A 12,107-nucleotide genomic window follows, 5' to 3' on the forward strand; every position below is an offset into this window, starting at 1 on the left:
CAAAGGCCCTGATGTAATGCGGATGGCCTCAGCCAAAAGCACAGTCCCTGGTTTGGTTAAGATGGCCTCACAGGAAGCACTGTCTCTGGTGTAATGTGAATGGCCTTAGCCAACACCACTGGCCCTGGGAAATGTGCATGATATCGATCAGCACCACAGGCCTAGGTGTAATGTGGATGGCCTCATCCAACAACACTGGCCGTGGTGAAATGTGGATGGTTTTGGACAGCACCACTTGCGCTGGTATAATGTGGATGGCATCAACGACTAGCACAGGCCTTGGTGAAATGTAGTTGGCCTCAGCCAGTAGCACAGGCCCTGTTGTTATGTGGATGGCCTCAGCCAGCAATGCAGGCCCTTGTTTTTTGAAGATGGCCTCACAGGGAGCACTGGCCCTGGTTTAATGTGGATGGCATCAGGCAGTAGCACAGGCCTTTGTATATTGTGGATGGGATCAGGCACCAATACAGGCCCTGGTGATATGTAGTTGGCCTAAGCCATGACCACACCCTGGTGTAATCTAAATGTCCTAAGCCAGTAGCAAAGGCCCTGGTGTAATGTGAATGACCTTAGCCAACACCACTGGCCCCACACCCTGGTGTAATGTAAATGTCCTAAGCCAGTAGCAAAGGCCCTGGTGTAATGTGAATGACCTTTGCCAACACCACTGGCCCTGGTGAAATGTGCATGATATCGGTCAGCACCACAGGCCCAGGCGTAATGTGGATGGCATCAACGAGCAGCAGAGGCCCTGGTGGGGTGAAGATGGCCTCAAAGCAAGCACTGTCCCTGGTGTAATGTGGATGGTAGAAGTCGGCATCAAAGGCCCTGATGTAATGCGGATGGCCTCAGCCAAAAGCACAGTCCCTGGTTTGGTTAAGATGGCCTCACAGGAAGCACTGTCTCTGGTGTAATGTGAATGGCCTTAGCCAACACCACTGGCCCTGGGAAATGTGCATGATATCGGTCAGCACCACAGGCCCAGTGGTGTAATGTGGATGGCCTCATCCAACAACACTGGCCGTGGTGAAATATGGATGGTTTTGGACGGCACCACTTGCGCTGGCATAATGTGGATGGCATCAACGACTAGCACAGGCCCTGGTGAAATGTAGTTGGCCTCACCCAGTAGCACAGTCCCTGGTGTAATGTGGATGGCATGACCAAGCAACGCAGGCCCTGGTGAAATGAGGATGGCCTCAGCCAAAAGCACAGTCCCTGGTTTGGTTAAGATGGCCTCACAGGAAGCACTGTCTCTGGTGTAATGTGAATGGCCTCAGCCAACACCACTTGCCCTGGGAAATGTGCATGATATCGGTCAGCACCACAGGCCCAGGTGTAATGTGGATGGCATGACCAAGCAACGCAGTCCCTGGTGAAATGAGGATGGCCTCAGCCAGCATTAAAGGCCCTGGTGTTGTGAAGATGGCCTCACAAGGAGCACTGGCCCTGGTTTAATGTGGATGGCATCAGGCAGTAGCACAGGCCTTTGTATATTGTCGATGGGATCAGGCACTATGGAATCAGAACGATGCCACCTTGAAACGAAGCCGAAAAATGGATTGAAACCAAAAAAAAATATTGTAACTGAAATAAACGTACTGAAAAATCTTGTATTGAAACCGAAAAAAAAAATGGATAGTGAAAAACAATTAATTAAAACTGTAATTTTTTTGTTTTCGCTTACAATTTTTTTTTTTTCGGTTTCAATCCATTTTTCGGTTTCAAACCAGTTTTCGGTTTCAAACCATTTTTCAGTTTCAATCTGCTGGCACTGTTTTGGCATCCAGAGGCGTGCTTGAGGGGGCGGGGATTCCGACCCGCATGAATTTGCATACATTATAGAGTCCGTTGCTCGTGCTGACCAAGCTGCCATTTTTCTCTTTTTGCCTCTTTCAATAATGGCTGCATCAAGTTCAAGTGGACCCTCTAAACCACAGGTAAGTAATCATTTTCCGTCGTCTTTCTTTGCTATTTCACTCGACTGGACATAGGTGTAGTTTTTATTAGCTAAATCTGGTGAAGTTGTGGTAAAATGCCAACATTAGCCTATTCGTTGTAGCAAGCTAGCTGGCAGCTAAAATTTGCTAAATTCAGTGATGCCCCTGTCACTTTCAGGAGTTAGAGGCCCGTGTTATAACGGCGGCACAAGATATAATCAACAGGTTAGCTCAAAGTCTTCAGCAACCTAATACCACATGTATACCAAATGCTGAGCACTCTCACGAGCACTCAGTTGGACAAGCCGAGACCCCAAAAGATACAGTGCAGGCGGAGATGGCAAGGTTAGAAATTGTATTGAACCATTATACTTTTAATCATTTGGATTAGTAAAAAAAAAAAAATCCCTGCATTTTGAAAATTATTTCTGCTTCTCACATATAGGTCATTTCCAGGATTTTTTACCAAAAAAAGGGGGAAAAATCGCTTTTCCCCACTCCAAAGTAGCACGCCGAGGCCTAAATCCAGCAAGCCATTCAGTGTATATATATATCTAGTGAATAAAGGCTGCACCAACACTCCTTCTGCTAGTGAGGAGCTGCAGCTGAGCCAAGCAGGGCTGGGAAAGAGATCCCTCATCTTGACTGATGATATGAGCCATACAATGGTAATGTAGTTAAACTTATATAAGAGAAATGCATTTACATAAAAAAATAAACATGTTCTATATCAAATCATAATGATAGACATGCAAATGATAGTTGGTTTGGGTCATATATTAGCACTGATAAAAATATTTCTGAATTATGTAGTTTTACCAATTGTGTCCCCTTATGTACTGTTTTAGATTAATAAACTGATAACTGAAGAATATCCCAAAATGGATGGAGTGCAAGGATGGTTGTTGCACAAGTCATCAGGTGCATAATTTTCCTCTTTGAAATTATTTTTTTTAGATGCTAGTGAAAGTTGAAAATGGTACAATGTTTTTTCTATTAATCTGTGTATTTAGGTGGTCAAGGTAGGAGGAAACTTTTAGCAATTCCTCCTGATGTAAATGGCTACACAGGAAGACTGATCCGCAACGTTTCCAGTGCAGGAAAGACCCTCTTGTATGTTGTTCCGCTACAGCAGGACCTTGATCTTACTCCTCTTCCATCAGATGCAGCTGAATTTCAAACCATGCCAAAGGCTTCTTGTCAGGTGTGCAAGGAAAGTATGCCTCTGCATATCCTAGCACTCCATGTCAACAATTGTGTGAAGTCTCAGTCAACAGAAGAGGAAGATGAGGTGAATTTATGTTATATTGTGGAATATTGCCTTATTAACAGTCTATAAATATTTGGGATATTTGTGCACGTAATTATAGAAGGCTTTTTTTTGTGTGTGTGACTATTCTGTTTTTGTTAATGTACAATACATTGTAGTAATTACAATTGTACTTCATAGACTGATGTCCAGCTTCTGTCTGTCATGAATTCACCAAGTTTTTGTAGAGAGCCTCTTGACATGAAGCAGGTGATAATGTTCAATCCACATATTTACAAATCATTGTTTCTTTTATGTTTTAACAGTATTTTTTTTTCTCTAGGACATGAAAGAATGCCCAATCTGTGTTTGCTGCTTTCCAGTGAATGAGATTGCCCAGCATGCAAGCCTGTGTGGTGAAAGGTTCGTTCAAATTTATACATATTAAACACATTTTCCTATGTTTACATCGGATTCCTTTTTAAAATTTTTAAGCCATTACAGTTTTGAGCTCAGTATGTAGTTACAGTAAATACTTACTTGGTCCACATTTTAATGCTTACAGTATATTTGAAACACACAATGTAATCACCGTACCTATTAAGCTCAGGACCCAATTTAAATGGCAGTAAAATCAGTTAAAAGACATCATAAGTTACATCACATATATTTTTGCTATTGTTCATAATTTTTAGACCTGAGGACAGTTCCACTCACATGACAGACGTTTATGTCAGTACTGACTCTGAGTGCAGTGTGCCAAGCAACAGAACAGATCCTTTAACTGATTTAGTCAGGTATGATTTATATTATTTGCCCTTTCAGATTATCTGGTTTTGTTTATAATACATTTGCTTTCATTTTAAGAAACAAAAATATATATATATTTTTTTTTCTCAGTGAAGCAGATGTGCTACAGTGGCTTTCAAGTCAGGTGGATACCAGCAAAAACTTTAGGATTTGCATCACTCGCAATGATCTTGTTCAAAGAGGCTTCATTCAGTGGCAACGACAGAAGAAGGCTTCCCCTGTGAACAAACTCCACGTGACTTTTATCGGAGAAGCAGGAATTGATACTGGTGCATTAAGCAAAGAATTTTTGACTGGTATAGCTATGTACATTGTACTTACAGTTCAGATATTGAATATGGCCAAATCAAATTAAGATAAAGTATAAGGTTAACCCTTTAAATTATTTTGTCTTTCTGTATCTCTATGTAGAAATGATGCATGGTATTGAGACTCGACTGTTTGAAGGCAGTGGCAAGAAGGGAAAGAGTCCTGTCTACTCTATCAGTGATTTAGAAAGTAGTTTCTACAGGTTTGTCTGTTTTTATACATTTCCGAGGATTATGTAGCATATGAAGCATGTTAAATATTTCTTTGTATCTTGCAGAACTGCAGGAGAAGTGTTTTCAGTGAGCCTTGCACAGGGAGGTCCACCACCATGCTTCCTGAGAAGCTGGTGTTATCATTTTCTTGCAACAGGAAACTTCGATATTCTTCAGCTGACCAAAGATGATGTGGATGACACAGAATATAGGTCTCTAATCGAAAAGGTGAGCTGTGTTTGTACAGACTAGTGGAAAAGTGCTGATTGTTTGTGTGTGTATACAGTGTTGGGGAGTAACGTAAGACATGTACCGGCGTTACGTATTTAAAATACAAAATATGAGTAACTGTATTCCGTTACAGTTACCGTTTAAAAAGGTGGTATTTAGAATACAGTTACTTTGTTGAAATATATGAATTACACAGCGGCAGCGTTACGGTTGCCATGGTTACAGGGTGACGCGTGCTCTCTCTGCGACTGTGTGTTTCCTGGATGAGAGAGAGCCTTTTGGTTGTTGTTGTTGTGCTAAGCTAATAGGCAGCGTTACAGTCATAGCCCTAAAGAATGTAGCCTCATGGACAGTCTAGTCCGTGCTGCAGGGAGAATGGACTGCCATACTCGTTATGTGTCTGTGAGCGAGGAGGGAGAAAAAAGAAGAGTGGACAAGTACGAGTTGTCATCAAGCAGAAACGGGAGCTGGAAGCATGTAAATATAATAATAACCACTTCAGCCAAGAAGAGAGCCTGACGAGCCCAGTTGTAAGTAAGCTATTAAGACTCGACTGTACACCGTGTTCGTGTTTTCCTCCGAAACAATAAGTTCCTTTGCAGCAGCCTTTCAACGCCTCTCTCTGTCTCTCACTAGCAAATTTGACCCAGACAACAAAGTAAAGCTAGTATTTGGCTTCGAGCCCGACACGAACCTGACATATTAGCCAGAGGTCCCTTTACTATGGTTCGGAGCCGCGGACCTTCAATAAGAGTAATAAATCACATTTATGTAGTTGTAAATAGCATGATAATATATTAAGTAATCCAAAGTATTCAGAATACGTTACTCTCATTTAGTAACGTAACGGAATACGTTAAAAAATACAGTTTGGGGCCTGTAATCTGTAGTGGAATACATTTTAAAAGTAACCTTCACAATACTGTGTGTATAGTTGCATAATTTCAAAAACTTGAAATCATTTATTGTTTTGTTTTTGTATGTTTTCAGGTGGAAGTGGCAGACAACCTGACAGACCTCACTGAAGACATTGTGAGCTGTGGTTACACAGGACTTGTGAAGTTGGACAAACGGGACAGTATAATAAGGTAGTATATTTTAATAGACAATATACCAACCAGACACATTTGAAAGTAATATTTTGTAAGTTAAAACCCTGGTTTAGACCACCATACCCCATCAGTTTCACTAATGACTGTGTTTGCTTTTCTAAATAGATCAATTGTTGTGTATGCTACGGTGCGTCTGACTCCAATGCTACAGCAAATCAGAAATGGCATGAAGATCTACAACCTTCTGGAGGTGATTGGAAGGCACGAAAGTCTCTGTTCAAACCTGTTTGTTCCCAGCGATGAGAATGATGATACAGCGGTAAATATGTCTTTATTTATTTCAGGTGTTTTGTTTTTAGAACAGATTCTAAAAATACATGTGATGCAGTAATAGCCCTGTGAGGACTTTTTTGTTTCAGCCTTTATTTAGGTTGCTCAGATTAATGACTATTGAAGAATATATATATTTGTTATTGTTTATTTGAAATCACAACACGTGACACCCCCCAAAATCTCTTTAGCCGGATGCTGATTACATAATGAGCATCCTTGAGCCTGAGCTGAGTGAGAGGGGAAGTCCAAGGCATGCCAAAGAAAATGCCATCATCAACTTCTTCCAAGACTTCCTGGAGAACCTTGAAACCTCAGGTTTGTGCCGTCGGCCAGTTACTGATATTATCATCAAACCAACATTAACACAACAGCTGTTACAAATATAGTGTTGTAACATTTCTTTCAAACGTACTGTACTCTGCAAAATTGTCATCACGGAACTGAAATCTCTGTAAAGATTTGTTTATATGTTTTGATGTTTTATACAATCTACCACATGTCTAAATGACAAAATTGGTTTTGCATATTAATAAATTTTGTGGCATGACAGTTAAAGATTTAAAGTAAGTCAAATCTGCTTCTTCAGATCAGGATAAAGACAAAAAGAGCTGTGAGTATGGGATACAAGTCCTACAGGACCAGGAACAGGACCAGGAAGAATACTGGATTTCCAAACACCAACCACCGAGAATGTCTGTCCCAGCGATTATGCAGTGGTTAACTGGACAAAGACACAAACCATGCCTTCCTTCAGAAAGGGCAAGTTTTAAAATACATGTAAGATTTGAGCATCAATGCAAAGATACGATGCCTGGACACTACATATGTTACCCACTTGTAAGTGCCTGCACAAACACAATCATCTTTCCTGTGGCACACATGAACTCATACACCGAGTTCACAGAATTTATGACAACAGCTGTCACAATGGGGAGAGATTTCAGCCGTGTGTAGTTGACACTCAAATAGCATGCCATCACAAGTTATGCAGTATTGCACTGTATTTCTACTATTTGTGTAACCCTTTAGACCTATTTCAGTTCTTGGAACAGCGTAAGAAAGGAAAAAAGATTTACAGTTAGATTATTTTTCCATGTTGTTTCACTTACTTTTTGTTCTTATAATGTTAAAAACTATGTTCACAAAACGGAGGAGCCCATTCAGAAGACTGCATTCATAAAAACTTGAGTCTAAGATTCAACTTGTTCGCAAATTAAATTCTGTAAGTCTGAAGAAGTTTAAGTGAATTTTGTTTAAATATATTTTCTGTATATAAAGCATGTAGTTTTATTTTGTTACAGAAAAGTTTTCCACTGTGAAATTGTAAATTTATTGATATCGCAACTGTTTTGCTGAAAATAAATATTCTTACACTTGATGAATTGTTTTTTTCAGTCATTAAAATGATATCATTTAATTGTTTAGAGTATTTATTGGCATGACATGTTAAACAAATTTAATCAATCCAGTTACAAAAACATCAGACATGAGATGCTTAACTGACTGTGGCTACTTTAAACATGAAGTTATAAAAGGTGAAAACAGTATTTGATGCAATTAAAAAAGATATAATCTGAAAATACATCTTAAGATTGATTGATTTGCTATTTTGTCATTACAATACAAATAATGTGGTCAAATCCTATGAGAAAGGCTAACTGAGTGGGTTCTGTTGTGTTACTGAATGAACTATGATGTAGTTCAGCACTCTCTCATAAAGGTCTCTTCCGTTGTCAAAGGAGGGACTAAGAGGATGAATGGCTGCCCTCAGTCCTGCCATCTCCTCAGGCCCCAAAGGACACTGTATTGGTGGAAGAACTACACCACCACTCTCTGGTCTCGAACAGTCAAGGTCCAAAGAGAAATGTTCTTGAATGTCCTGAAAATCCACTTGCTTTTGTTATGAACAGTATAACTATAGTATGCAGCAATTAAAAAAGTATGTTAAAGTCTTTAAAAACAAAGACAGGTGCACATGTTAAATATATGCATGTCATGAATTTCAAGGTACAAAAACATAAGCGTTATAAAACATCTGTAATAGCACATTTTATAGTCATACCTCAGTGTTTTCTGGTGGAGCGACAGGATTTTGAAGAAGTCCAATAGTCCAAAGTTGATTAGGCGTAAGATTTTGTTCTGTTCGCAGTGCATGATTATCCCACCCGTTCTTGAAAGTGTCAAGGTCCTTCTGCAGACGTTCCACAAAGATGTACTGAGCACAGAACAGGTGGAGGCTGTTGGAGGGGTCGAGCAGGCTGTCTTCCTCAAGGTTGTGAAGTAGCTCATAATAAACACTGGTTACAGCCATCCAGACATCACGCCACAAGCGCTCAACTCTACAACATAAAAAATATCAAAAGAACAGTAGTTTACAAATCCAGGCTTGTACCTGTTTTTGATTTACTAATGATAAAAGACCCATGTATTTAAAAATAAATGAATAAATATTGAATAAGACGCTGGTGAATGTGATGATTGATTTGGGTTTACAAGAAAGAGATGATATATATATATATATATATATATATATATATATATATATATATATATGCTAAGTCCTGTATATAACTTACCTTTGATTGTGAACACTTTTTCTTGAAATGTAGCTTGCTCTGCCACAACCACGAACAGTAAAAATGCAATGAGCAATGCCAACATTTTCGACACCCTGGTCTCCTCTAACTCTGCATGACGAAATAGAATACAAACAAGTGTTCAGAAGGTTGAATAATAATATAGCATGTATCAAGGTTGTACATTACCTTAAAGGAAAGCCAAACTGTTCAACAGAGCTCACAAAGAAGCCTAATGCAGTTGATGCCTTGTTATTATTTCCAGCACCAAGGTACATTATCTGGAAAATAATTTATGAATAACTGATTTTGTTTTGAAGAAACAAACACAATATCTAACCAACTAAGAACACCTGACAGTTATATACTTTCTTAAAGTAAAATAAAGACAACTCAACACTAATGAACGTAAATTTCTTGTCAAAGGAGTGGAAGAAGAATACGCCACTTTCTCTCTATAGGGTAGTTAATTAATTTTGAGAAAAGAAATTGTGATTGCAATTGAATATTGTTTACCTTTCGCGAATAGCCATCAATCCCAGCAAATATAACTATGCCATATCTAAAAAAGAAAAATGTGAAACACACACACACGTCCAAGTATAACATTTGTCCACAAGTCAGAATTTATCAACTTGTTTTTTTCTTTGCTTACTAAACAGGAATTTTTTTTTTACTTTGTAGAAATAGAAATTTACCTGAATCCTCTAACCGTTAACGTAAAATGCCTTATGCTCAAATCATAAATGAAAATAGTTACAGTGTATCCAGAGTACTGAACATACAAACACGTACTGTACACAAACCTGATGAGTTTGTGGTTTGTATCTACATGGACCAATGAGAGGGGACCTTTTACAGAGTACACTCTTCTTGCAACACAGCCGACAGATGCCATCCTTTCTAGGATTCCTGCAGCATCTACCCTATGCATCGATGCAGACACTTGCTCCCATTTGACACGGTATCCCATGGCCTGCAGTTCCCCCATCATCATTCGATAGCCGATGTGTGGCAGTCTCCTTTTAACTGATCTAACAAGGCTGTCCAGCTCATCATCTGTGACACTGCTATATGATGCATGCACTGAAAGTCCATACTATTGCATCCGACGAAATAATGTCCTTTTGCTGACACCCAGAAGCCGAGCTATACTTGGAATGGAAAATTTCATGTTGATGAGGCTTTGCAAACATTCTTCTGATATACTAAGTTTACGTTGTCCTCCCGCTGTGTATACAACATCAACAAGAGAAGAATGTGGGTGTCTCTCTCCGTCTTGAAAATTTATCAGTCTCAAAAGATTGGATAAGGCATTAAGAATATCTTGTGGTACTGCTAAAATATTACCAAATGACCGTATAAGTCTCAATTCATGACTGATGACATAATGCAAATAGTCCATATCTACAGGTCTGCGTTGTACAGCTCCATGAAGCTTTGTTAGCAATCTTTCATAGAACTGCCTCCTTATTAATGGTACCTGGAACAGAAATTGATACATTTGCTAATTGTGCACTAATGACATATCAATCTATGCATACGTACATGAACACAACAGGAAGATAAAGAAATTAAATCATTTACATCAACAACTACATCCATTTCATAGGACTTTTAATGAATTTTAGTTTAAAATACATTTGTGATTTAAAAATACTTAAAAATGCAAAATATGTGAAAACTTTTTGTCCAGATTGGAGCAGAATATTCATATTTAAAATTAATTTAGTTACAAATGGCTTGGTACAGCACCCTTTTTACACTGACAGACAGGCAACTATTTTGTTTTAAAGAGTACGGCAAGCAAAGATGTATAAAAAAAAACAGGTGACCTGCAACACTGCCATAAAGACATTACTTGCAACCCTACACTTGTCTTACCGTTATGTGCCTGGAATCTGCCATTGCTTAATATGTTATCATCACCACTGGCCATCAGGAGTAAGGCTCTGGCACCCTTGTAGATACCTTTGCAGTTTGAACCTCAAATCCCTGTACTGCAGAATCCATTTCAAAGTTAAAGTGTTTGTTTATTCACAAAAGAGACAGGGGCATCACTGAATTTAGCAAATTTTAGCTGCCATCTAGCTTGCTACAACGAATAGGCTAATGTTGGCATTTTACCACAACTTCACCAGATTTAGCTAATAAAAACTACACCTATGTCCAGTCGAGTGAAATAGCAAAGAAAGACGACGGAAAATGATTACTTACCTGTGGTTTAGAGGGTCCACTTGAACTTGATGCAGCCATTATTGAAAGAGGCAAAAAGAGAAAAATGGCAGCTTGGTCAGCACGAGCAATGGACTCTATAATGTCTGCAAATTCATGCGGGTCGGAGTCCCCGCCCCCTCAAGCGCGCCTCCGGATGCCAAAACAGTGCCAGCAGATTGAAACTGAAAAATGGTTTGAAACCGAAAAATGGATTGAAACCGAAAACTGGTTTGAAACCGAAAAATGGATTGAAACCGAAAAAAAAAAAAATTGTAAGCGAAAACAAAAAAATTACAGTTTTAATTAATTGTTTTTCACTATCCATTTTTTTTCGGTTTCAATACAAGATTTTTCAGTACGTTTATTTCAGTTACAATATTTTTTTTCGGTTTCAATCCATTTTTCGGTTTCGTTTCAAGGTGGCATCGTTCTGATTCCATAAGGCACCAATACAGGCCCTGGTGATATGTAGTTGGCCTCAGCCATGACCACAACCTGGTGTAATGTAAATGTCCTAAGCCAGTAGCAAAGGCCCTGGTGTAATGTGAATGACCTTAGCCAACACCACTGGCCCTGGTGAAATGTGCATGATATCAGTCAGCACCACAGGCCCAGGCGTAATGTGGATGGCATCAACGAGCAGCAGAGGCCCTGGTGCGGTGAAGATGGCCTCAAAGCAAGCACTGTCCCTGGTGTAATGTGGATGGTAGAAGTCGGCATCACAGGCCCTGATGTAATGCGGATGGCCTCAGCCAAAAGCACAGTCCCTGGTTTGGTTAAGATGGCCTCACAGGAAGCACTGTCTCTGGTGTAATGTGAATGGCCTTAGCCAACACCACTGGCCATGGGAAATGTGCATGATATCGATCAGCACCACAGGCCCAGGTGTAATGTGGATGGCCTCATCCAACAACACTGGCCGTGGTGAAATGTGGATGGTTTTGGACAGCACCACTTGCGCTGGTATAATGTGGATGGCATCAACGACTAGCACAGGCCCTGGTGAAATGTATTTGGCCTCAGCCAGTAGCACAGGCCCTGTTGTTATGTGGATGGCATGAGCCAGCAATGCAGGCCCTTGTGAAATGTGGATGGCCTCATCTAACAACACTGTCCCTGGTGAAATATGGATGGTATTGGTCAGCACCACTGGCCCTGGTGTAATGTGGATGGCATCA

At 39.8% G+C, this 12,107-nt stretch overlaps 1 protein-coding gene across 1 annotated transcript; it reads left to right on the forward strand.

The window, feature by feature from the left end:
- Nucleotides 1-1,901: 1,901 nt before the first annotated feature.
- On the forward strand, nt 1,902-8,420 carry LOC145419800 (uncharacterized). The gene is made up of 15 exons (XM_080288317.1): nt 1,902-1,940; nt 2,119-2,285; nt 2,533-2,608; nt 2,789-2,861; nt 2,954-3,231; nt 3,533-3,612; nt 3,885-3,986; nt 4,090-4,295; nt 4,411-4,510; nt 4,586-4,748; nt 5,742-5,839; nt 5,969-6,122; nt 6,325-6,451; nt 6,723-6,895; nt 8,286-8,420. The coding sequence occupies exons 1-15, from the start codon at nt 1,902-1,904 to the stop codon at nt 8,418-8,420; spliced, it is 1,971 nt and encodes a 656-aa protein (XP_080144443.1).
- Nucleotides 8,421-12,107: the final 3,687 nt, after the last annotated feature.

This window comes from Astatotilapia calliptera, chromosome 13 (genome assembly GCF_964374335.1).
Source record: "Astatotilapia calliptera chromosome 13, fAstCal68.1, whole genome shotgun sequence".
Taxonomy (NCBI): domain Eukaryota; kingdom Metazoa; phylum Chordata; class Actinopteri; order Cichliformes; family Cichlidae; genus Astatotilapia; species Astatotilapia calliptera.

Coding starts and splice junctions, on each gene's coding strand:
- LOC145419800 (XM_080288317.1), top strand. CDS start 1,902: ATGGCTGCATCAAGTTCAAGTGGACCCTCTAAACCACAG. Junction 3,987..4,089: donor CCTTTAACTGATTTAGTCAG/GTATGATTTATA, acceptor TTTTTTTCTCAG/TGAAGCAGATGTGCTACAGT. Junction 4,511..4,585: donor TTAGAAAGTAGTTTCTACAG/GTTTGTCTGTTT, acceptor TGTATCTTGCAG/AACTGCAGGAGAAGTGTTTT.